This window comes from Rhagoletis zephyria, unplaced genomic scaffold, assembly GCF_001687245.7.
Source record: "Rhagoletis zephyria isolate East Lansing unplaced genomic scaffold, Rhagoletis_zephyria_1.1 Rzeph_scaffold_02531, whole genome shotgun sequence".
Taxonomy (NCBI): domain Eukaryota; kingdom Metazoa; phylum Arthropoda; class Insecta; order Diptera; family Tephritidae; genus Rhagoletis; species Rhagoletis zephyria.
In genome coordinates this window covers 19,583-45,942 of record NW_016159615.1, presented here as the reverse complement: position 1 = coordinate 45,942, position 26,360 = coordinate 19,583, and the positions used below count along the sequence as shown (strand labels likewise).

The window sequence follows — 26,360 nt, the reverse complement described above, 5'->3', positions numbered from 1 at the left end:
CTGACAAACGGTGTGCGATACGTATGTACACATGTATGTATTGGTTTGCTAAGACTTTTAAGTTTGGCCCTTACATAATTTAGCAGCGACAAATATTTTCATTAATTTCAATTAATTTACTTTTTCTTAATGCTCAGCTTCTACATTTGCGGCTGCAGCGCCTCTTAAAAAAATTCTGTCGGCTCACAGCTGCATTATAACGGCAAAATAGTACAGCAGTTGCTAGGTTAATGTTTTTTATCCTCGATGCCTTTCACTCGATAGAGAATTTTGTTGTAAGTTGACGTGCCAAAAAGCAGCACAGCAACAAATTTTTTAGTATAAATTATAACTACGGACTGTATGGCGGTGAGTGTCTGCTTTTTAGTGGCTCCATTGAAAATTTATAGCAACAAAAAAAAGGAGCAGCCAACAAAACCGCAACAGCACAGCGCCGCTTTGGAAATGNAACAATAACAAATATTCTAACGCGCCGCGCCGTGAAAACATAGAATCAATGCCAAGAAACAGAAAACAAAAAACCCAACAAACAACAACAGTGACGAAAAAAAACTATAAAATTATAAAAACAACTACACCAAAGGAAACTAACAAATAAACAGCGATTTCTATAGGTTGTCTGTCGCCTGCTGTGGGTGCTCGTATTGTTGGCATATAATTTGTTATAGGAATTGAATAGTTTATCGCGAGTGGGTGTCAAAGAACGCGGGTGGCGGCATGCAAAAAAAACAACCGTAACCAATGCAAATGTAAAATCGACAACGAAAGTTAGAGTCTGGCGCAAGGGCGGCGAGCACCTCCGTGCCATATGAGCAGCCACGCCGCTGAGGCACATGAGCGTTTCGAGATAGTTAGTGTCGTCATTACATTCCACGCATAACTGCATACTTATGTAGCGCTTTTGTGCTTTAATAAGATTTAGTGTATTTAAATAAATTGACATTTCTACAGACACAAAAAATTATATTTATCTATTGCACATACGTTCACATATGCCATCTAAGTAATTGTACAGTAAAAGCGTGACAATTGTACATTAAAATAAACTTAAGAAATATATAATAACAATAAGGAAAAAAAAACGAATGTGCTAATTCGCCCCTCACACTGTGATATAATCTAACTTAGAAGAGCAAAGTTAAGAGATAACGAATACATATAAACTCTTTGAATACCCCATAGTAGATACGGACATAAATATACATAAATGTACCTATGTATGTCTAAAGCATAACGAAAATTGAAAATCAACGTAACCGCCATCCAAGTTTTTATGTGCAATTTGTTGTTGATTATATCTCACAATCACTCACTCACTCACCCACACACATAAGCACATTGTTTAGCTCCAAGTGACAATAGCAAGAAAGTAAGAAGCAAATAAGTAGTGAAGCGCATTTGCATATTAAACGTCTTGAGTGAAGGACTTTCAAGTGGCGCCTCCACACAGCCAACATCAACAGCCTCCAGCATCAACTGAGCGACTCGAAACTTGTTGCCGAAAGAAAAGAAATCGAAAAAGAAGATGGAGTCCCTACAAAAGTCACTTATCACGCTACTCTTCGCTCTATGCCTTACATTAAGCGGTATGTATTATAAATTTTCAATTAAATGCCGATCAATCATTAAGATTTAGTATGTAATTAAATTTCATTGTGATTTATTATTATATACATTGGAGTACTTAAATAATTATTTAGCAACACAGCATGATTAGCAAAAAGTGCCAACGTAAATAAAAAGACGTCTTTGTGGCCAAGTTGTATGTCTGCAAAACTGAATTTGCACAAAAATTACAAGACTTCAGTTAAAAGACGAAAACTCAACTGGCTTTTGCATACAAAATTTGTTCGACTGGGCGTATGAGTAACGTTTACACGAGTATGTATAGTTATATGTAAAGCTGTCGGAATGGGTACGTTTCGTATATGTATGTAGTGTTCGTCCGATACCGCCATGTACTCGATTCCTTTACTTATTAAAAGTCTCGAAGAAAATACTCGATGCTACTCAAGGCAATTTATAATTCCTTCCTTAGAAAACAGTGGTTCACAAGGAAATGAATAGACCCATCCAGTAGTAAAACACTCGATGGATTTGCAAAAGTTACTAAAGATGTATAAGTAGTTTTCAAAAAAGTGAAAAAAATTATTAAAATAAATGTCTGAGCGAAATTAATGGTTAAGACATATATAATAAAATTGCATGGCAAATGTTTTTGTAGACCATTTTCGAAAGGGTCGTTTTGACCCTTACTTCAAGAAACCCCGCAAAAAGCAAATTGGGAAGGTTGTTGGAGCATTGATATATTGTAGAAAATTATTTTTTGGAAAAAAAACTTCATGCCAAAGGTAAAAGTCTCTATAAAATTAAAACAAACCAAGGAATATGTTTCTAAAATGTATCAATCTTCTAGCGAACTTCCAAATTTGGTTTTTACGGGGGTTCTTGAAGTAAGGGTCAAAACGACCTGTTCAGACGGGAGCTAATGGATTAGAATATTCTACAAAAATATTTTTCATTAAATGTTATTATATATATATGTCTTAACATGACACGAAACAATTTTAGTAGGCCATAAAATATAAATGCGAACTAACTTTTGCAAATCCATCGAGTTTTTTATTACTGGATATGTATACTTTCAGAAAATATTGGTAAAGGTTGGGCTGGTTTGTCTTGTCATAAAATTGTCGTACAATGTTATCGACGTCGCTTCCAAAAAACATAGGCTGGCTCCACATCACCCTCTGATACGCTACTACTCTTACTCTCCAGTTGCATGTGTCCTTTTAGTCTTAACCCTAGTACTAGCGAATGGCAAACTTGCGCAAATCGTTTTTTCAAAAAAAACCTTTTTTGGTTTACATTCACAGTACCTTCATTGCATACTTAAATTAACTTAGCTTGACTTAACTTATCGTAAGACATTGCCAAAGATTACTCGATGCGTCAACTTAAGCTAGATCCGGAAATGTTTTGCTTTTGTATCTCTTTCTCAGCTCTTTGACAGTTCGGCGCCAAATAAATTAATTTGAAATTTTGATCCGCCCTCTTCTTTGTTTAATAGGCACTAAAAATGAGTCAGACTTCACTGCATCAACTGCTTGAGCAACAATTTCCTTTATGTATATGGAAGGAAATGTCTAGCACCGTACGCAAAAAAATATTCAAAATCAACGCGATTTCTGTCGTCTTGAAATTTGCACTTTATCCTACTAATAGGATATAAAGTATGTAATTTTTGGTGGAATTTGGTAAAGTTTAATGAAATTTTATAATTTTTGTACAAAGTTTGAAATATGGATTTATATGGTCTGCCAGACTTTTATAAAAAAATAATTAGCAAAAGAAAAATAGCCAAAACTGGTTAAAATTTCACTTAATTTAATCAGTGTAAAAAAAAACGCTACAATAGTATAAAATAATATTTTTTCTATCAAAACTTCAGCCTTTGCTGAGTCAACATATGAGATTTCGGCGTACTGAATTCGGTATAATTGATTCCAATAAAACTCAACATACATACTTAAACTCAGCCAACAACAAACAAAAAATCTAAATATTTTCACCCCCCTTAAACTTTCTTAAACATATTTCTTGTGATACATTTTTAATTGACCTATTCTCCTAATTCAAGCCTAATTTAAGCTTTAAACAGGTGGTAACCCTTCTACATGTATGATTAACTCAATGTGAGGGCAGGACCAGGATGAATGTATTTGCATACAAATTTATTAAAGCAAAAATGTTTTGGGTAGGCGTCGGAGCCAATGATAACCATCAGTTACCACCTCTGTATGCTGAAAGTCATACAGAGCCCCAACAGTTTGTAGCGGCTTTGGCTTTTGCTGTTTAAAACCACTCCGGAGGAGTGGTGATGCATCAAGCAGAAGTGTTGAGCATGATTTGGAGTGCCAGCAACTAACTACTTTAGTAGGTTTTGTTCTGCGGCAGTTGAGAAGTGCATTAAAAAATGCATACCCAATGAAGAACGAACGAATTATTTTTAAGCACAAGTGCGTGTGTTTATTCGCTGCACTTGGTTTTGGGCGGGAGTGCAATATACAAGTGCGTGTGTGTGTTCGCTGTTCTTTGTTTATGCGGGAAATGCATAAGTCGCTTAAACAATGTAGTTTAGAAATGAAGCCTTTGCAAAATCATTTCGATTGATAATATATTAATTCATTTAAATTATTGAGTAGTTTGAATATAACTTTTCAAACAGGTGGCAACCTTCTTAAACCTCTTTCGTCCAACACCCATATTATATGTATTTTAATAACCTTATTCCCACAATTTAAGTTGAACTTTCTTTTTCACACAGATGGCAACCCTGGAACAAGCAGCTGAGAAATAAAGCCTTTTCGAGAACCTTTATTGTAATAGTTTAGTTAACTTCTTAAATAATTTTATTTGAGTTTACTTTTAAAAGAGTTGGCAACCCTCTTCAAATAACTCAAAAAATTCAACACGTTCAAACTAAAGTTGTCTAAATTCTTGCGTTTGCCACTTTAACTTTTGTATGATTTAATTAAATTCGACTTTTCAAACAGGGGGCAACGCTTTTCAAATTATTTTCAAATTATAACCTTGTTAAACCTCTTTCGTCTGGCATCAGTATTTTGATACATATTCTATTTACCCAATTCCCTTAAGTCAAATAAAATTTAATTATTCAAGTAGGTGGCATATTTTACTTTTTATTTATTATTAATATTATTATTATTATTATATTAGTTTAATTTTAATATCAGTTAATATTTAATTTTAATTGTAGCCTGCGAATAATAAATTTAAATTTTACTTATCAAACAGGTGGCAACCCTTTTTTCTTTTATTATTATTTATTTTGAATATTTTCAAACTACAACTTCATCTGGCCCCCATATTGTAATACAAATTTAAAAAAAAAAGTTCCCTGGGTTTAATTTTCTTAAGAGGTGGCATACCAAGTTCCAATACTCTACCACATATACTTCCTGAGATATGCAGTATGAAAAATTCCGTTGGTATAGGAAGTGCCACGCCCCTCGTCTAGTCGAGATAAAAGCTGCGCATTGTTTTCTCCTAAAGTTGCCAGCTTATAACTTGCTCTACAAAAACAAAACGCCCTACTAGTGTACATTCTCCTTCATTATGCCACTTAAAACACGAAATGAAGCCAAATCCTTTGCCTCATCTCCAATACAAATAGACCGCTTGCCAAGCGAACGCAACAAAACTTTAAAACAAGTTCCATCAATATTCTAAAACTGTACATCTTTCATTTTTAATGGCAACTTTCCATTGACCTTATCGGAAAATTTCGATTTCAATTGAGATACTTACGGTGAGTGTGTGTACACTACTCTACTACATATATATATATGTATATTGGTGGATAGTATGTAGCTCAGCTGAAGCTATGTACATAAGTTTGAGAGGCGGAAAACAAAAACAAAAATTCCTTTCAAATTTCAAAATCTAAGAGGAAATGTTGAAGCCAATTTGGGAACTTCATAAGGGCACGTCTTCTCAACCAGCACCGCATTCATATTTCATTTATGCCGGCACTGCACTTGCTTACGTGCTCCTTTTTTATTTCGCCAATACATTTTTGTTGCTAACATTGAAAAGTACATTTGTAGTACATACTTATGTACATATATGAAAAATCCCAGAAAATTGCAAAAAATGAAAAACAACAAGCAGCACATGGTGGCCATGACTCTCGTGCAACATCGTGCTAACATGCAATGGAAAATTCGATTCAATTGCAAGTGGCAAGGTAGCATGATTGTTGCAAATGTCAGCTGTAAATGTAAACTTGTATGTGGGGCGGGCGTTCCATACCGAAATGGACGGGGTTCACACTTCATGTGTTTGATTTGTTTCAAATTTTTAGGGTTGATGGATAAACATAAATAATAAATTAATATGAAATTTGAGCAAAAACCAATCGAGAACGGGGGAGAAAAAATGTGAAAAAATCACACATACACACATTAAAATTTGTTATGAAAAGAAATATTTTTAAAATTTTTTTCTTTAAACATTTTTCAGATACACCGATTTTGATAAAAAAATTAGTTTTTTAAAATATGGCATCTCAAAAAAAAAAATAAATAAAAAAAACAGAATGGTAGCTCTGCAAGTTTTAAGCGATTGCAAAACTGGCGTTATTTTTTAATTTTCTTTGAAAAAAAAAACCGTTTTCCATAAGAAAAAAGTGCAAAAAGCCGTCAGCATAAAAAATAATAAAAATCAACGCAATTTTGCAGTAGCTTTAAACTTGCACTTTATTATACTTCAATTTAATGGGCTATAAAACTGAATACTCCAAAAAATTCTAAAAAATTAAAATATTTGTAAATTCGTAATGTACTCATTTTACTGAACTTCGGTGTGTATGTGTGGTTTTTTCAAATTTTTTTCTCTTACCGTTCTCGAGATGTTTGGAAAACTCTTAAAGCGATTTGTTTTTGTTTTTGTGCCGTAAAGTTTTTAAATATGTATTAATCAAGCTCAGATTTCATATTTCTTTATTATTGTGTTTATCCATCAACTCTAAAAATTGGAAACAAATCAAACACATAAAGTGTGAACCCCGTCCATTTTGGTATGGAACGCCCCATGTACATATGTATGTATATAATTACATACCTATACTTAAGTATATATATATTTATATGTATATTTATAAGTACCTAAGTGCATGTAATATGCATGTTTGGGAAGCACAGGAAATAATGGAATTTCTATATTTTTGGCTGTCAAAATTAGGCCTTCAGGAAAGTGATATATGCATACATACATATGTAGATACACATATACCCACAATATGTGTCATTTGCAGCTAAGATTAGAACTGTGATAAAGTTATAATTATATCATTGAAACGCGTTGTCATATCGGCTTTTTACTAAAAATAAAATAATTTAGTGGCAGAATTTATTTATCAGACTACTGCTTCCTCACGAAATATAATGATTACACTGGTCGGCAGTCAAAAAACGAAGGCAAGAACGTCATTAATATCTCCAGAGTATGTTTAGATCTTTAATTGCGGATAAACACCCGAAAGTTTCCTCAGAAAGTTGGGCGACTTACAAAAGAATTCAGACCAGGGCGAACTGCTGTAAGAACAACCATGGCGACCGATGTTAAGAACCTACTTAAATTGTGGTGGAAATGCCTTTCCACCCCATTGATTGGTAACAGCACTAAAAGCAGTGGAGACGATGTCCCACCAGTTGAGCTATTCGGGCTGATATCTTCATATTTAGACTTTAGGCCAAAATAATGAATTTTTTGTTCAATGTGCGCTTCGTGACCGATTTTTGGTTCTATAGGATCCGTTTTCGGTTCTTTTAGAATCGAGTTTCGGTTCTTCCGGACCCGTTTTTCGTTCCTTCTGGAATCGAGTTTCGGTTCTTCCGGAACCGTTTCTGGGTTCTTTTGGAATTGAGTTTCGGTTCTTCCCGAACCGTTTTTCGGTTCTTCCCGAACCGTTTTTCGGTTCTTTTGGAATCGAGTTTCGGTTCTTCCGGAACCGTTTTTCGGTCCTTCAGGAATCGAGTTTCGGTTTTTCCGCAACGATGACATATTTTCCACCCATAAAAAACTTGCACCACTCTAATGTACATAACTACACATATGTGCACATACATACATACATTCGTCAAAGCTATGAATGCACAATGTACTATAGTCGCTAATGCCACTGGAGACAATGTGGCAAGATATGGTTAAGCTCTTATCTCCTGAACATTTGCAACGACCACGAGCTCACCAATAGCCAAGAATATTAAATAAACTGAACGATTTCCAAGTTGAAAGGCAAACAGATTGGTATTTATTTATTTATCGATGTTTGTATGAATGCATATACACACATTATTTACTAAGTATGTATGTAAGAAAGCTTGTATGTTTGCTTCCGTACATATTCCTCCATATATATCTACGTGTGTTCGTACTTGACATAAACGGTTATTTATGAGTGGGAAAGAAAAGATAGTTGGCATGCCTGGGAAAAGTTATTTTAAATGCTAAACCGACAACAGCAATAACAAAAAAAAACAGTAAAAGTTTGCAATTTTGTAATTATATTTTCTCTCCAGCAATTACCATTTTAAAATATATAAGTGCTGCACGCGATTTGTTTTTTTTTGTGTCAAAAGTGTAGAGAATTTAGCTTTGTACAAATACAATGTGGGTATTATATAGATGCATATATTTACAGACATATGTATGTATATACATATGTCCTCTATTAAATTGCTTTACTATATACATATATCTATTGCAATAATAAGAGGATTTTCTGCCAGAATTCGTTTTCAATTCATGTAATGCCAAGTAGCTAAATTTTTTCTCCAACAGTTACTACTATGCCCATTTTGGGAGAAATTTACTTTTTGATGCAAATTTGTTCTACAACCCATAAGGAATCACCTGGTAAAATATTAAGCTGAAATTTCTGTACATAGCCCAAAAATTTTCTGTACATTTATAGATATGTGTGTGTGGTTATTTGGTATCTTTAGCCTCATCCTTGCCAGCTCCTGTGCCTTTGGTCTTTTCTTTCAGAGCCAAAAAGGACGAACATATGTAGTCTGATGGCGCTACTAGCAGCTGATTTTTCGGGAAAAAAATATATAAAATCAAGCCGCACGTTCAAAACAACGGTTGCTGACCTTTTAAATCCATTTTGTACCTAACACGGAATTTTGTGCCAGCAGACTTACACCCCAGTTCGATCCCCTGCAGTGCGCAAATTTTACTGAACGCCCTAAGACCGAGCTCCCGGGATTGTTGTACTATGTACTTCCATCCCAAACCATAACAAGGTATCTCACGACACTCCTTTCCTCATGGAAAGAGTGGAAATTAAATGGGCGAAGGAGGGGTGAGTACATCCATTTATACATAGCTGGCTCAAACCTTGTTGCTACGGTTATTTGTAATAAATCTTCTAAGTATCTGGGAATTCCCTTCAGCTTGCCAGTGTTTCAGGCCATTACAGCATCTTTCAAACTGAGCTGAGGGCAATCGAAGAGATTGATAGCAATGTGGCTATAAAATCCATCACAAAATCATGAAAGCGATGAAACGTCGCATATCCCTAATCCCAAAATCCGACTAATTTTGCTCTGATCTATATTATATAATGTGGGTTCCAGACTAAAGGGAAATTGTGAAGCTGACGAACAGGCTTAAATCGCGACATAACTTCCCGAAAGAGACATAAATCATGATGCAGAAGTGCATCTAGGTGCTCTAGGAAAATTTCAGAAAAAAAAAAAATTAAAAAAATTTAAAAAAGGCGCGGTTAGTCGATATAATATAACGACGTAACGGAATCAAGGTCGTATTAGATGTCGAAACTGATTACTTCACGTCATCCTGGTATTTTAGCCTTAATATTCTTATTCATTTTCCAACTAGGAAAAACTTTGGAAGGCGAACTACTGTCGGTAAATGCTGGTATTTCCATGTACACCGCTGTCTTAAGTATGGAAAAAGAATCGGTCCGCACTCTAAGGCTCTTCAGTTAAGGCAATCACATCGCCTGCCTGATAATTGCACTGGCTTTCAGCCGGAGATCTTTGTCATAGAGAAGGCGGCTTGCGCTTGTAAGTCTCCACAGAATATGTCACTACATTCGTTAGGTTCCGAGGTAGTAAAGACGAATGTAATTCGGAAATATAACCTCGGAAGGATCACCTCTAAACCTCTCTCTGCTGGCTTTGTGGACATAGAAATATCTAAAGGAATGAAATAGCCAAAAGGTAGCTAGACACAGCTCGGAAGTACAACCTAGCGAGGCTGATAATTCCCTACTACTATCAACTTATGTGGTACCATGGACGATTTTTCAATTGTATGAGGGAGATAGCGGAGGTGAAAATTTTCAATCGGGATTATTATTGTTATTACGTCGGATATACTCTCGTTGTGATCTAAAAAGATCTATAACCTAAGTCTATTTAAAAAATTGAGCACATTGTAGTTTGCCATGTTACAAATTGTGGATGAATAAGATAATTGTTCCCCAAGTTGTATCAGTTTGCGATTCATGAGACGTGAGCAGATTCATATAAAATATGCTCTGGGATTTCCTCCACCAGCCACAAAACCTGCAGTCCATCTTTACAGCGAGCCCAATTTTATGCAAATGGTACCTCAATTTGCAGTATCCCGCCAGGTAGCCTGTAAGAGTTCTAAGACACTTCCGGCTAAGTTCAAGGAGTCGTTTGGAGTTCCTCCTGGAAGGAGTTATGAATCGAAAAATGACACTGAAGATTGAACAACGCCGAAACCGGTTTGTCTGCAAACCAAACTTGACAAGGGATGACGGAAACTCGTTCGAAAATAAATCAGTTATGAATCTCTTTGATTGCCTCATTTCCTTTTTACCCAGCTCCTAGGTAGTTCTGCAGTGTATCCTTTAGATGTGCTGCAGAAAGGCTCGGAACCAAGCACTCGCATTTGGGCTAAACATTTTGCGAAACACTCTGTCCTTTCGTTACCTTCATGTCCAAGGACCCACCACAACGTCACTATGTTGTGGGTTCCTACGCTTTTCAAAATAGTTGTACAACTGTACACAAGCTTTGATGTCGCTGTAAATGAGTATAAGGCCTTTAATGCTGCCTAACTATCCAACAAAATATTTATTCTGGCTCCATTTGTTCTTATCCGAAGACATTCTCGAACACAAGTCTGCCCGTTGGCAGACTTTTCTGGAATCTTGGTTCAAGTACGCCGGCCCATCTTCGATCTGTCAACCCAGATAGTGAATGGCACTATACTAACAATATGGAATAGCCATTCGAACACGCTTTCCTAACCTAACCTAGCCTCTAATAGAAAATTTTAAAATGGTCCTTTGTAACTTGCTTTCTGCAAAAACCAGAGGATTTCTTGCGCATAGAAACTTAGAATTTTTTAGGAAAAGATTTCTTCAGACGTTTCTGAGTATATATTAGTGTGTGTATATTAATGTTGGGCAGTATCGACACCAAGAATACTAAGAACTCGATTCTCAAAAAAATCGACAGCACCCGATTTTTAAAAGTATCGATACTGAGTACTCCAAAAAACTCAGTACTCACAAAAGAACTCGAAAGTACTCAGTACTCAAAAAAGGAACTCAAAAGTACTCAGAACTTAAAATTACTCGAAAGTACTCAGTACTCAAAAAAGGAACTCGAAAGTACTTAGAACTTAAAAGAACTCGAAAGTACTCAGTACTCAAAACTACTCCTTGATCCTTGAAAGTATCTATACCAAAAAAACTCGATCCTCAAAAGTACTCGATACTTCCCCACACTAATAAATATGTAGTTGGTCACATACATACATGCTTGCATTTAATCTCCGCCAGCCACTATGCAATCGGCATTTATGTCATTTCCTCTGCAAAATCCCATTAGATCATATTGCTTCTTTAACGCTACTACACTTCCAAGTGCCGTTGATAGCTATTGTCTCTACATCGATATGTAAATACTATGTATAGATAGATAGCCGTATAAGTACATCGTTGTGTAAATACCACCTACAAACATATGTACTAGTTATGTGCATTTGTAGTAAGCCTTCGTTGATTGCCATTTGTCGATTGTCTGTGGTGTCAATTCTCTGAGTGTCTAAATATGTATGAATCCATTGTAGCTTAAAGCGTTTCGCTTCCCATTGTCTGCGGTCAATCAATGGTTAAATATGCATTGACGCCCGACATTGTCGCTGGTGGCAGGTTGCGTCAAGAGCGCGCCAAATGAAAAGACAATGAAAATCCCATGCGGCGCAAATAATAGGAAACCATGGAGTGTTTAAGCACAAAATAAATCGATTAATTGGATTTACATACAATAAGTAAAGTAAATAGTTTTCCAGATACATATCTACATATGGTAAATGCAGCTTTGGATGGATCAGTGGTATTTAAGACATACATAAATAGTTAGTAGGGAAAAAGGCTTTTCTTTCCATTCTCTTTCGCGATTAGCGCTGTTCAATCAACCATGTCAAACGTAGGCAAGTCATTCACACTTCATTAGGAAAACAGTATAAACCAGTGAGGATAGACGTGGTATTAGTCAGTAAATAGGCCAAGAATCGGCAAATTCATTCATTCAAAAAATTATTTCTACAAGTAGCTGCTAGTTAATAAGCCTGTGAATAGCAACTAATCAATTCCTTTTACTTAACTTTAAATTAATAAAAATTCATATTGCTACCAATTACTTACTATAAAAAATTCCAAAATGCAATTAACAACCTTTGGGCCGAAAGGAAAATTTCACTTCATTTCAAAGTTTCGCTTTCATTTCGCGCTCTCCCAAGTTTTGGTCCGGTCACGAGGTTGCATGCATACACATTCATACATACATACATACATACTATGCATAATCTGTAGGCTAAATACTAACATTTAACTTCAACACAACATTCATCTCATCCTTTTTGAAAGAAAGTGGGTATCTACTAGCTTAGTTGCGGCAAAGAACCGCAGATGACGTAGTCATGTTTAGCTGCGGCACGACAGCTATGTATGTACACCAGGGTGGTCCAAAAATGCATGCGAAAAAACGTAAAGTCCGAATATTGTTCTATACCGAAAAAAAAACTAAATACCCCTGTTTTTCATTTGGAAATCAAAAAATATTTAGAGTTCGCTCGAAGCGCGCAAAATTTTCCAAGTATTTTATATGAGAAAAAACGATTTGTCTTGGAAATGGTATGGAATTCTTCAAGATCAATATTTTTCTAGGAGACTTCAAATAATAAAACTCAGTTGTTTATTTAACCAGTTTCAATATTAACTATTTGGTATAGATCCGCCAAAAAACCCAAAAAATAAAATGGGGGGCCCATAAAAAGTCGTTAGTATAAGAAATAGTAAAATAAAGAATCGGGTATTATTACTGTAAGTTTTCTGAAGAAAAACAGAGTTTTCTGATCGAAAAATGTTGATTTTTAAGAATTCTATACCATTTCCATGAAAAAACGTTTTTTCCCATATAAAATACTCCGAAAACGTTGAGAGCTTTGAGCGACCTGTAAATAGTTTTTGATTTCAAAATAAAAAAGCAGGGCTATAATTTGTTCCGATATAGAACAAGCGGATAAGAGCATTAAAATTCGGACTTAAATTTTTTTTGCATGAATTTTGGACCACCCTAATGTGCATACATATGTAACTACTTTTAGGCGCAGTGCGTGATTTTTTTGAGGATAACCATCATCCGTCAGCACGTCAACTTACTGCACAAACACATGTGTAGTCTATATGTACCAAGATGAATATCCCTGCAGTGAAAAGCCAAACTAGAGCTACTAGAGATGGGAAAAACGCGTGACACGTCATATGACGCTTTTTCACACGTGAACGTGAGCGTTTGTTTTTTGTTTTTTGTTTTTTTTTGAGAGAGAGAAAATTACTTATCATAGTGCTGGTGCGAACTTTTACGGATGTGAACGTGCGTGGGTTAAATTTTTTCGTCAATCACGTAATTTTCACATAGATACATTCATATGTGTAAATATGTGGAAATACAGACTTATCTGAAAAAATCTAAAAAAAAATTGCGATGATGTTTTAAAAATTTTAGAGAAAGCTACAGATTTGGCGCCTCTTCAGCTTGAAAAATAAAAATAAAAAAATTCGTGAAAAATGATGCTTCGTGAGCATGCGTGAATTAGATTGTGAAAAAATTAGAAAACGTGAGTCTGTGTCATTTACAAAATTATCATCGTGAGCGCGTATGCACCTGCGCTAAAATAACTCACGCGCATTCATGGTGCATTCAATTTTTCATTATCTAGTATCAAGGACGTGAACCGGTTTTGAATCGGAAAACCGCTTTTTTCTATTAATTAACTGAACCATTAACCGAACCGAAATTTTCCACAAACGTTTGATACGAACTGAAAACCGAACCACTTTGCATAAATTTTAAAGGTTCGTTACAACCAATTTTCAATAGATAAATTTACCCACTTTTTTCTATTTGTTAAGTTAAATATGGTAATACATACCATATTTGTTTACCATGTGGCAATATCACAGTCCAAAATTCAAAAACGGTACGAACCGCCCAAATTTTTCATTCGGTTCCCGTCCCTGCCTAGTATCGAGGAATGAATGTGATTTAATATGAATCTTTTGGGACTTTTTTGGATGCATTAGAATGCTGAATACGCAGTAAAAAATAATAAAATCTAGAACTTATAAGAAATACATTATTTATCACGCGTGTAATGCATTACTACTTTTCCCACTGGGTATGTATGTATACTAGGGCAGTCCAANCATTATTTATCACGCGTGTAATGCATTACTACTTTTCCCACTGGGTATGTGGGAAATGCATGTGAAAAATTAAAGTCGAAATTTGCATGCTCTTACCCCCTAGGATTGTTCCATACCGAAAAAAAGATACCCCTATTCTTTTTTTTATCAAAAAATATTTAGAGAGTGCTCAAAGCGCTCAAAGTTTTCTGTGTATTTTATATGGGGAAAAATCCACTTTTCGTAGAAATGGTAGAGAATTGTTGGAAATCAATATTTTTCGATCGGAAAATTGTTTCTCTTCAGGAGATTAGCAATAATAATACCGAATTAATTAGTTAACCATTTTTTCATAGTAACTATATTTTATGGGTCCACCAAAAACCCCCCAGAAAATGCCAGAAAATGCAATGGGGGATAAATAAAAAATATTTAGTATTACAAAATCGTTAAATAAATAACTGAGTATTATTATTGGAAGTCTCCTGGAGAGAACCAGAGTGTTCCGATCGAAAAATATGGATTTTCAAGAATTCCATGCCATTTCTACGAAAAGTTATTCTCTTCCCACATAAAATACATGGAAAGTTTTGAGTGCTTTGAGTGACCTCTAAATATTTTTGGATTTAAAAATATAAAAAATAGGGTATATTTTTTCGATATATGTACATAGAACAATCCAAGGGGGTGAGATCATTAAAGTTCCGACTTTACTATACCACCCTAATGTATACACCTAGTTATGGATGTGAGAACAGTGAGTATGTGTCAAGTCACGCTGCTAAAATTCCGCTGTGCTGTCGCTCAACTGACAGAATAGCGCGCGACTTTAATTATTCAAAAGCTTCAAGAAAAAGTAGGAGACGCAAAAACTAGGCAGCACAAAACCGAAATAGCAACAACACGTGCAGCAAGGAAATAAAGAGCACGATACAGCTCTATACCTACTTAGTACATACATACATACTTACATATTTACATATATAGTACATACATGCATATAGTATATCCTATTTTACTTAACATTTACACGAGAAGAAATCCCTTACAATTGTGCGCAGTTGTGAAAAGCGCTTGCTGCCGAGGGGTGGGCGTGCGGGAGAATAAAATACCGAAAACAAAGACGGAAATTTCGAAATAATGTCAGAAAGGATTCACACTGAAGCAAAAAAAAAATAGTTTCCTAGCGTGAAGTGTTTGTTATACCCAACGCAAATATTGCTTCGAAAGGGGTAGAAAACTGTAATTAAAGCAAATTTACCCCAAAATAAGAAAGGCCGAAACGACTGCAAATACATACCAAGTTGATTATTCTTTATTCAAAAGTCGTAGGTATGAAGGTCTATTTAAAAATTAAAAAAAAATAATAAAAATCAGGCATAGAGCTCTCAAATTTATTCGAGAGAAATTACTCAGTCATCGAGGCTGTCTATTATTAGTAAACTTGCCAAAACAGCCGGTTCTACGCACCAGAATAAATCGGCCATTACCAAACCAAGGGTTGGCTAGCTAGCCCTGTAAATCGTACAAACAGTTGTTGGTTTGAGGGAGGACATGGTCTGATTTCGGCTGGAATTAAATCCAACGAAGCTGTCGAAGTCCACTTTTCCTGCCCTTTTCAGAAAATGCCATCAAAACTCCACCTCACATGGATAGAACCACCTAAAGACTCGCTTCAGCCTAAACCCACATAGGGCGTGGATCAACGGGATTGCGTTTCCTTATTTCTGCCACCAAGGGCCGTCCATGTCTCTATGGCGTCCGACTCATTCGCCAGCCCCCGGTCACCTTGTTCCAGGAAGAAAATTTTAGGTGGTGAACTTCCAGAGAAATTTTGCTCTACCACAAATTAGCAAGATCTAATTCGTTGCTGCTTCTCTATTATTAACGTTCTCTGAGTGCGGTTTCACTGCGGGCGCGGGATCCGCGGTTCAGATTTCAAAACGGTCGGGATGAGCAGTTTCGGGAGGGACGAGACAATACCCCTTTCTTGGCCCTCCCGATAAAACACGCAACCTCCACAAATTCAGAAAATCTTCTTTGAAATCGTTTTAAGAAATAAGCACTTTTTTATGTTTTACTGAGACGAAAACGAAACGCAAAGCAAAAAATACTATCGGAAGATGCCAGAATCTTCCATCACTTTTTTATTATTTACAATTAATTTAAAGACATGTGAATACTCAGTGATAGATTTCGGGACCCACGGTACAATTCTGAAAAGCGGCGGATTGGGCGGGTTCGGGTCTTATAGGTTGAATTTTAGGATGGACGGGGTCGGGATTGAATATTTAGTCTTGTGCCCATCTCTAGTCGGTATTCATTTCGAAGCGCGATATTTAAAATAAATCAATCAAATCAATCGATAGATTTGCGGTGACCCATATTTAGATGCATGGATGGGTCGTTCTGTGATTCTCGCTAACGAGTGTGCTGGTGAACACTGGCGGGTCGTCCGGGGCTCTCGGTAATAATCGTGATCTTGTTTCAACGTCCAGTCTGGTTCGAGTTCTTTCTTCTGGTTATGTTTTGAATCTACCAGTACCGGCACCGAAAAGGCGTACTTGCGAACTCTCCGTAGGATTCAGACATGATCCATAGAAACACAATTACAACCTTAATGAGCTCACTCCCTGTTAATATAATCATTACTTATCGTAGACGAAGAAACTCAGCTCCCTCGACCCTGATATGCGCAACAAATGTCCTGGTTTGCGAGGGCACTTCCCATGGTATTAACCATCTATTGCCTTTTGCAAAAACTACTTGCAAATTGTACAATAAGAAACTCGCCCTTAGCTTAAATAGAGAAGAGTCCAAACTGTTGGTCGGACTCCTAGGTAGAACTGCCCTTCGCAGCGGTGGAAAACAAAAAGTACAGGAAATGTATGTTTCAGGAATAAATTATAAGGCACATTAATGGAGGACAAAAAGTGCAGGAAATTTAAGTTTCAGGAATATGTAAATTATAAGGAACATTGTCTGTGAGTGTCCAGCGTTTCGCAGACGAAGGCGAGCATTGCTCAATGCAATTCGGCTTAACGACCTACAGTCATCCAGTGACAAAGAACTAAAAATAAAACCGACTTCAATGCGCTAAAGGGAATAACTTTAACATTGCCACAGCAGCAGACATGTAGGCCTTAAAATTATCTGGTAACATTTTGGACATTTGCTTACGGTATTTAACTCTCCCAGTAAAGTGATTCCTTTATTCTTACAAACCAACAATCAACACCAGAGGCAACACCAATCAAACACGCGCTGGGTATAAAAGCGCTGTAGCTATTAACTAACCGAGTAACCGCGACCTATGCGCTTTCCAATTTGGCACACAATGTGCGATCGATGGTAAGGTCGGCGGGGGCGGTGTACGGTGCGACCGCCCAGCAGACGCCAACATCAGCACCAAGCAGCCAACACCAACATGCGGCCGGGCAATAGCAATAAAAGGTGCATGCAACACCAGCGGAATCTTTCACAACAACAACAACAATAACGGCAACGACATCAGCCCCAGCAAAAAACGAGCACAGCGTTACAACTAGGCAAAGCAGCGGGGCGAGCAAGCGGGCGAATACGTAAAGCATTACCTTCACCGCGGGCAAATAATTGAGCGAAAGAGCGAGCGTGCGAGCGAGCGGCAAGAAGGAAACATAGCGCTTGGCCTCCATATTTTACATTAAACCTTACCCGCACTCAATACTCGTAAACTTATGCATTATTTTTTTTCGTTTTTTTTTTTTTGTTGGCGACTATTACATGTAATCCTGCCGCTAGACGTGCCAGCGCACATGGATGCAGGCGACCGCACAACATCTGTTCGATGCGGAGGCTTGATGCGGCTATTTGTCAGCGTGGAAAATCCAAAAAAAAAATGATGCGACCAAACTTGGTTCGACGCCAGCCGAGAGTGAAAGTTCATTTTCGCCGCATCTGCGCACAATTCAGGCGGCGGCAATCGGTACCTCTCACACGCAGAGCAATTGACCAACGCGAAGTAAGCCACACGAACGATTACACTTCGAGCGACTTCCTGCTGCCACCGTCCCGACGAAAAGACAAAATAAACACGTGCAAGGCGTCTAATTCGCATCGGAAATGCATTTGCCTCCCATAAACAAGCAAGCATAATAGGGGTATTCTCTGAGTCTTGCAAAGCCCTTGCAAGGTGCACGGATTGCACGGTTTGCAAAGCTGTCCCATACGAAAACCGGTTTTTACCGTGCAATCCGTGCAATCTGTGCACCGTGCAAGGGCTTTGCAAGACTCAGAGAATACCCCTAATGACTTTTAGTTAAAGGAAAATGTGTAAGTGCGTGTGTGTGTGTGTGTGTGTGTGTAAGCGTGGAGCATATGTTTGCGCACACATTCGCTAAACATACTTCTAAGGACGCTTATTCCTCGCCTAACTCGTTCACCCAATTTTTCCTTGCTAATTTTTTTGGTTTTTTTGTTTGTCTTATTGTCAACACTGTTCGCCAGCTGTGTTCTGATACCGCTCACTGCACTACCCTCAAACGATTAGTCGTGCATTGTGGCGCAGCGTAGGATGCTTATTCACAATTTTAAATTGACTTAAAGCTCAATGGTGCAGTGGTTGGCAAACTTGTTATTGCAATTGTTCGTTAAAGGCGGCGCAAAATTGCCTGATATTCAGAAGCAATCCCAAGGCAGAGATAAGTAACGGCGAAATATTGCTCTGCGCAAAAAAAAGGAAAAACACAAGCATTTTGTTGACCTTAACCTTTGAAAATAAATTTTTCTCGCACAAATGCAGTTAATTTCTGGTATTATTCCATTAGCCGCAAAGGGTAGACTTTATTGCACACTCAAGCAATTCAAATAGGCGGAAATTATTTTTAGAAAAAAAATAAATAACTTTATTACATAAATACACACATGCATACACATAAGCTTCAATTATGCACTAGTTCTGATTAGTTTTGTGCGCAATAACTGCAATATATAACCGGATCGATTGTACTTAAAGCTGATAATTCAAATCACACCTTTGGTGGCCCCTGATAACAAAATTATTACATTTCGAATTGATGGCCAGCAAAATTATATTTACTTCGGAATCTATAATTGGCAATTGAATTTGTCTATCATGCTGTTAATGTATTTTTCCCAGAAATAAACAAAGAGGCGGTTTTTTTAACCCCTACTTTCTGGAGTTTGGTATGTTCAAGAAAGTTTAGGCCTGAGACGTTCTAAACAACTTTACCAAAGAAATTTTGCCGACCAGATAAAAATTAGAAACCATAAAATAGGGTATAACACTTGAAAAGTTTCCATTGGAGGCCAAACATTCAAAATAAAAAGTTGTATGAAGGCGTGCAGAAAACTTAAAAAACGAATGATGCAGTTCGATTCCCCATTCCCGATATAGGGTGAAACTGTCTTCTTCGGCCATGTCTTGTTCGAAAAGAACTATCATAGTGATATCGATAACTTGATAAATTTCATTAACCTGACAATTTTCTAAAATCACATAAATTTTTAAAGTCGGATAGCTTTTCTGTGCCCATAAATTTCGACAACTCAATAAACATTGATCAATTTCAATAATTCGAGACGTTGCGATAACTCAATAAGTATGCAAAACTCGATAAATTTCGATAACTGTAAATTTCGATTATTCGATAAATTTCCGTAACTTGATAACTTTCGAAAAGTACTTTTTTATGACTGAATTTATTTCGATTCTTATCGAAAAATTTAAATACATTTTTATACAATTTCACTTACCCTACTTCTTATGTATTTCTCATTGTTTTCATTTTCTTCTTTACCTTCAACTGTGCCTTCACCTTTTTGTCTTTATCATCACATTTTTCTTTATTACAATGTTTAATTTCAAATTCGAAGTAAAACAAAATGTGAAAACGACTCAAACTGAACAGGTTGCAACAACAACTGTAAACAAATACGGACATTTTTAAACGATGATTTTGGCCGTAATTTTCAACCAATTTGAGATTATTATAACTCCTCTGATCCACTGAAAAATACCTTTCAAATGGTGATCTTGGCTTTGAAATAGGTTCGGTACAATCGCCAAACGAAGGCGGACTTGAAAACAAAATAAAGTTAAATTTTTTTGGTGACGGATTTTCGCACATCAATAAAATTTTCGGGCGTTATTTCCATCGGCCACAATTAGAAGCAGTATAGTGGATTTTTATGACTTGCACCAGAAAGTTGAACGTAGTCAAGAACTAGGCGGAAAAGTCGGCGGTTAGACTCAAACTTGAAGTTCAGTTTACTGTGCAAATATTCGACTATTTTTTGTCGGAACGAAGCACCAAACTACGCGTGCCGAAAACAGCACTCCGACTACTTGCTTACCATTGTACTGTTTTCATGTCCCTTTTTAACTTTTTTTAAGTCTGCACGATTTACGAATAAACCTAAGCAGATTGTTGGGTGTCTAAGAGTTCAGGTGTTCGTCTCTCAACACATCGCGGCCAAATGTCTCAAATGCAATTATTTCAAAGGCAGAAAGGGCAAATGGGGTTGTCATATCCGCCTATCACATTCAGCTGTTTGAGTTACTTGAAATAACCAGCCAGCAGTCCAACCACTTGTCTGCAGTCCCGTCTGCTCAATGAGCGCAGAAAGCTAGATAGACCTTCTGCGACTGAAGGCAACATGAGTTTTGACCACTTGCTGGCCCTCGATGCGTCGATGAATGAAGTATTCAACCAGTTTCTCATGGTGGCTCCGATGGTCGAAGTGCTATAACTGGTCTTGGTACCGAGGTATGCCTTGTCTGAGTGAACTCTGGTCAAATGGTCAGATGTGTCATAACCAGGTCCCGAATGAGTGACCTGGCACCCAGAGTAAAGCAAGCCCGTTATGTTTACCATATTCGTCATAGGGATATATGAGGACTGAACGACAGCACGAACTACGCCATTCCTTAAACAAGAAGACGCCAGAGTGCAATAGTGCGTAGATATAGTTGGTAGAAAATGGATGACTGGAAGAAAGACCTTTTTTATAATCACCACATATTTCTTTCCTTACAAATGACTCCAAAATCTGCAAGGTACTGGAATTATTATTATTTCATTCGGAACCTTGTAGTTCAACATTGCATCAGACTCAGTAAGACGGTCGGAATTTTAGTTCGTGGCCACGCCTGCCATTATTTTGCTTTTTTACTTTATCAAGCAGGTTTTTTTTGTATATTAAAGACGATTTACATGTTTATTAAAATTATGCTATTAAAGCAAAAAGCAGGTAATCATTTCATATTTTTCCCCTATTTTCACAGCTGCTCTCGAAGAGGACTGCATCGATTTTCAGGGTAATTCGGTTAATCATGGCATGCTATACGTACCCGGACCAGGAGTTTGCAGTCTATGCGTCTGCTATCATTCAGAGCCGCTGTGGTGCAAAGCCATCTACTGTGATCCACCCTATGTAAGTGTAAATTAAAAGTTAATGTAAATGCGCCTAACATAAAATTAACATACATTTGTTTAAACTCGAATTTCAGTTCTGTAAAAATTTCCGTGTTGGAGAGCGCTGTTGTGAATTCGAATGCTTGGATCCGCCTGGAGAGGACAACAAGTATCAGGTAAAATTTTATTTTTTTTACTAAGGGCCCTTTTCACAGTGGACAGTTAACTCTCAAACGACACACAGTGAGAAAATTAACTATTTTTGTGACAAATTAAAAAAAATCCTTTAAACCTTTAAAATGATCTCAAAAATGGAAATGTATCACTTTTTCTTTTGCAATGAACCTTTTTTAAGAACTTTAAAAACATATTTTTGCTCATTTTGTGTCAAGAAACCGATTTTCATGGTCCAATACATTCAGAAATTCATTACATGCTGCTTTTAGTTAAAAAAAATACAGAAAAACGTTTTACTCTGAGTGTAATTTATAAGGTCCGATTAAAGAAAAACTAACTTGGCCTTAATACCAACCAGAGGATTAGTATGATCTGCATCAGCGGAGCAATCCTGACAACGCCAAATGATGCTTGAAATGTCTTTTTGGCTCCTCTGCCACCAGATCTAGTCGCTGCCGCTTAAGAGAGACAGGAAAAATATAGTTTATTCCGGGTTACAAAGACCGTCGTGTTGAAACTCTGGCTGCGGATAGAAACTTCGTTATAAAAATTCCAAGCAGAGAGGAATGGGTAAAAAACTACTATACCATACACCACCTGGCAGTATAGTAACTTTCACAGATGGTTCAAAAATTAACCCTGCCCTGAGCCGTTAATTTCGACTACCAGACTACTGTAGTGTCTTCCAGGCTGAGGTCTCAGCTATATTCGAAGCTATAAATGAACTTCAAACTGATTTAAAAGGTAAAGAGGGGTCCATCTTCAGTGACAGCCAGGCGGCAATTAAAGCTGTGAGTTCCGTCGCAATAAAATCAAAAATTATGTTGGACTGCCGCCGATCTCTGCAGGAGATGGCTAAGCAGAATAATCTAAACATCAGTTGGGTTCCCGCTCATATAGAGGGTAACTGTATTGTGGATGAATTTGCAAGCTACTTTTAAAAGAATTTGGATGGAAAAGGTCTCGAAGCTTAAATTCTACAAAAAGGGAGGATATTTCTGACACTATTGGTGCTCTAACAGGCCACTGCCTCATAGGTAAACACGCAGAACGGCTCGGGGGCCTTACTTTGAACACTAAACAAAATATATAAGGTACGTTTTTCGGTTCTTGCAACCACAGAAATCGATTCCTTGACCTAAGATCAGCTAAAAGAAGTGTTTACAACTTTTTAAAAAGTTCATTGCTTACTATTTTCATTATGAGAAAAAAGAAAAACAAATGGAAAACCCTCTATTTTTGTTGAAGGTAATTTCAAAAGACAGTAGAGGTCTTCACGATCCGGTGCATACTGTTTAGCATGGTGCATAGAAAGCATAAATGGCATGATTGGCTAATTTGGTTGTTGGATGAACACATTAAACAAAACATAGATAGCAGCATGCTGAGACAGTATGCACCGGATAGTGAATACCCCTAGTGTAATTTTTGTATCCAACGAATTACTTTTTTCTGAATTATCTTTCTCGAATTATTAAAATATACGGTTACATTTATTTCACTGTCAGTTCTCGTTCTCGAGATATTAGATTTTGTCTAAAAAAAATCAATTTTTCACACTGTGCGGCAGTTAACTCTAAATTTTTGTACTGAAAACCTATGTGAAAACGGCCTTAAATGTTTATCTAATCTTTACTTTCCACTTTACATTTGATTCATTTTAGGAGCGCATGCGAAAACGCGCTGAAATATTGGCTGGCAATAGCACAGCGTCAGTGCACATAACGCCACTGGCTGTATCGACCATAGTGTTTACAGTGCTGACAAATGGCATTTTAAATTTATAACTTCAAGCGAATGGCGAAATTGGCGATGGTGGGTGGTGAGGTGCATAGGTGCATAGAATAATTAAATGTTAAAATGTAAAATTAAAAAAAAATATATATACATATATATATATATAAATGGAAAGCGCCTTATTAGGGGTGAAGCGATAGTGGAAAGCTGCGAATCGAAAAAAGTGTAGTAACAAATTTTTGCCAGTTGCGCGTATTTACATACATACATACCAACTAAATAAATTGTAATCTCGTCTAGGATATATGTATGTACATAGATATCTATGCATATGAATTTAGCACATTTTTTATATACTTCAAGTAACAATAAATTAGTGCAAAATGTGACACGAAAAATCAATCTTAGCAAAAGGAAAAATTTATTTAATTAAAAATAATGCAATTTTAGAGCATAAAAGAAAACTCTTGCAAATACACAAAATATTTATCTAATGTAGAAAAATGAAAACGAACACTTTCAATTAAGAAATACTTATGATAATAATTTTGAAAAAAATAAAATAAAAAGAGAATTTGAAGTGAAAATCTATTGCCACAATTGTATGAATCATTTAGTTGATATCCCAATGCAGGTGTATATAAACAAATGAACAATACATGCTAGGTTCTCATTTTCAAACTAATATGTAACTATTACAGATATTAAAAAAAAAAAACGAAATTAGTCTCATTGCTAATCTAACGAAATCGAAAATAAATCAAATAGCAAACCATTTAATATACAAACTTATATATATATATATACATATATCTAGAGAGTAATATTAAATCAAAACACATCACTAACTCTTAATTGCTATGCTGGCACTTAAATATTAGTCAAAGAAATACATACAAACATATGTACTAAAAAAGTATATATTTAAAAAAAATAGAGCGGAAAAGCTTGCTGAAATTTGGCGCTAACCGCCAATTATCGGCCACGAAATGAAAATTGGTTTGCTAGTATTTTACTTTTTTTTGGTTTCTAAAGTAGTCTAGAACAACATATCTACTTCAACGACTTGCAAGTGAAAAAAAAACACAATAAAAAGAACCTATGCTGCACTCTGTATGAAGTGTAATAATGAACATATTTAGAAAATATCATTTTCGAGACATGAAAACATTTTTAATTGGTGCTAAATAAGTTAAATGTAGTTGAGTGAAGATTGATTAATGAAATTAAAGATATTCGGCAAACATACATATATACATACATACATACGTACGTTCATAAATATAAATTGCACTTTTAAGCATTCGAGTTATATCCCAGTTGGAAAATGTAATGTATGGTAATCGAAAAAATAATCAGTACAATAGCCATTTTCACATTCAAAAGTGCATTTTCCCCTCCGGCTTTGTCCTAAGAAAAGTGGGGCATTCAGTTTTTCATAACCTTTCCATTTTCGGGGAATGTATGTGATTTAATATGAATTTTTGGGAACTTTTTGTATACTGCTGACTACATCAATATTAATCAATAATAGAATGCATTACTACTTTTCCCACTGGGATACTATGAATCACATTTGGGGGTATTCACGAGGTATCATAGCTGGTCATATTATCATAATGTCATAAATGTTATTAAGCTCAATAATATTTTTGGGTATTTCCGAGCAACCACAAAATAATTTTAACCCACTTATAATATAAGTAGGACTTTATGACGATACGAATTATATGACTCATTGTAAATCCCCAAAGTCAATTTAATTTAAAAAACAAATGTACATATGTACATACGATGTACATATCTACATACATAAATACACATACATATATACATTACACTGGTTCAAAAAAATCGTATATAAATATATGTATCTATTTTTTCAAAATCCCTTGTAAAACAAGCGCATCCCTAATACACGTATTAAGATTTAGCGGTCGCTCAGCGCTTTAAATTTTTAAATTTTCAATTTTGAAATTTTATACATAATTCGTTTTTAAGGCAATGTACCGGAATATGCGATATACATGTATATATTTTAAAATGAAATTGAAGGCTGTCTCACATGCTTTTTTGATAAATTCACATATAAAATTTTTTTCAGGGACTGGGAACACTTTCCGGGAATGAAAAATCATTTCATTGAGTACCACGCTTGTAAATTATTAGCCAGAGGAAAGGTGGATCATTTTCACTTACCGATCGTCCATCGTTAGGGTGACCTGTCCATTTATGGAACAATTTTTCATTTTCTGTGCAAGTAAAGTTCGTGTCTTAAGTCTTTCCAACTAATGCAGCGCGCTATGAGAAAAGTTTTATTCTCGCTTCCAGTCTTCGCGAATAGTTCAGAGAATATTTGCTTCCACTTCTTTTTCTGTCAGAACGTTTGTGAGACTTTAGTTCCCAAATTTTTCTTTGAGAGAAAGTTTCTTAAACTTTTGTTCGCGTTTCGTTCTCTTAAAAATGTTCCCATACGTATTGTTTGCGTTTTGTTCGCTTTGGGGGCGTTCCCCCGGGTTTTCTTCTGAAATGATTCCCGTGTTCTCGCAAGTTTTGTTCTTACTCTCATTCTTGTAAAAGCACTACCGAAGGTTTTGTTCTCATTTCGGTTTGGGCTTTTAAGCGTTTTTAAGAACAAAACTACGAGAGCGGCATTTGGTTTTGATCATACCTTTTATTCTCGGTCCCTGTTTTATTTTTTAATTTTCGGTAAAATGTTAAAATCTATCAGTAACAGGTCTATTCTG

At 36.2% G+C, this 26,360-nt stretch overlaps 1 protein-coding gene across 1 annotated transcript in view; it reads left to right on the top strand.

Annotated features, from left to right (window-relative positions):
- The window catches only part of LOC108367087 (uncharacterized), a 28,183-nt gene extending 3,835 nt beyond the window's left edge, over positions 1-24,348 (top strand). The window contains exons 2-5 of the mRNA XM_017621629.1: positions 1,053-1,586; positions 21,570-21,718; positions 21,795-21,875; positions 23,541-24,348. Coding sequence (XP_017477118.1) covers positions 1,526-1,586; positions 21,570-21,718; positions 21,795-21,875; positions 23,541-23,663 — 414 coding nt within the window. The 5' untranslated portion in view covers positions 1,053-1,525 and the 3' untranslated portion in view covers positions 23,664-24,348. The remainder of the gene's footprint in view (positions 1-1,052; positions 1,587-21,569; positions 21,719-21,794; positions 21,876-23,540) is intronic.
- The last annotated feature ends 2,012 nt before the right edge of the window (positions 24,349-26,360 follow it).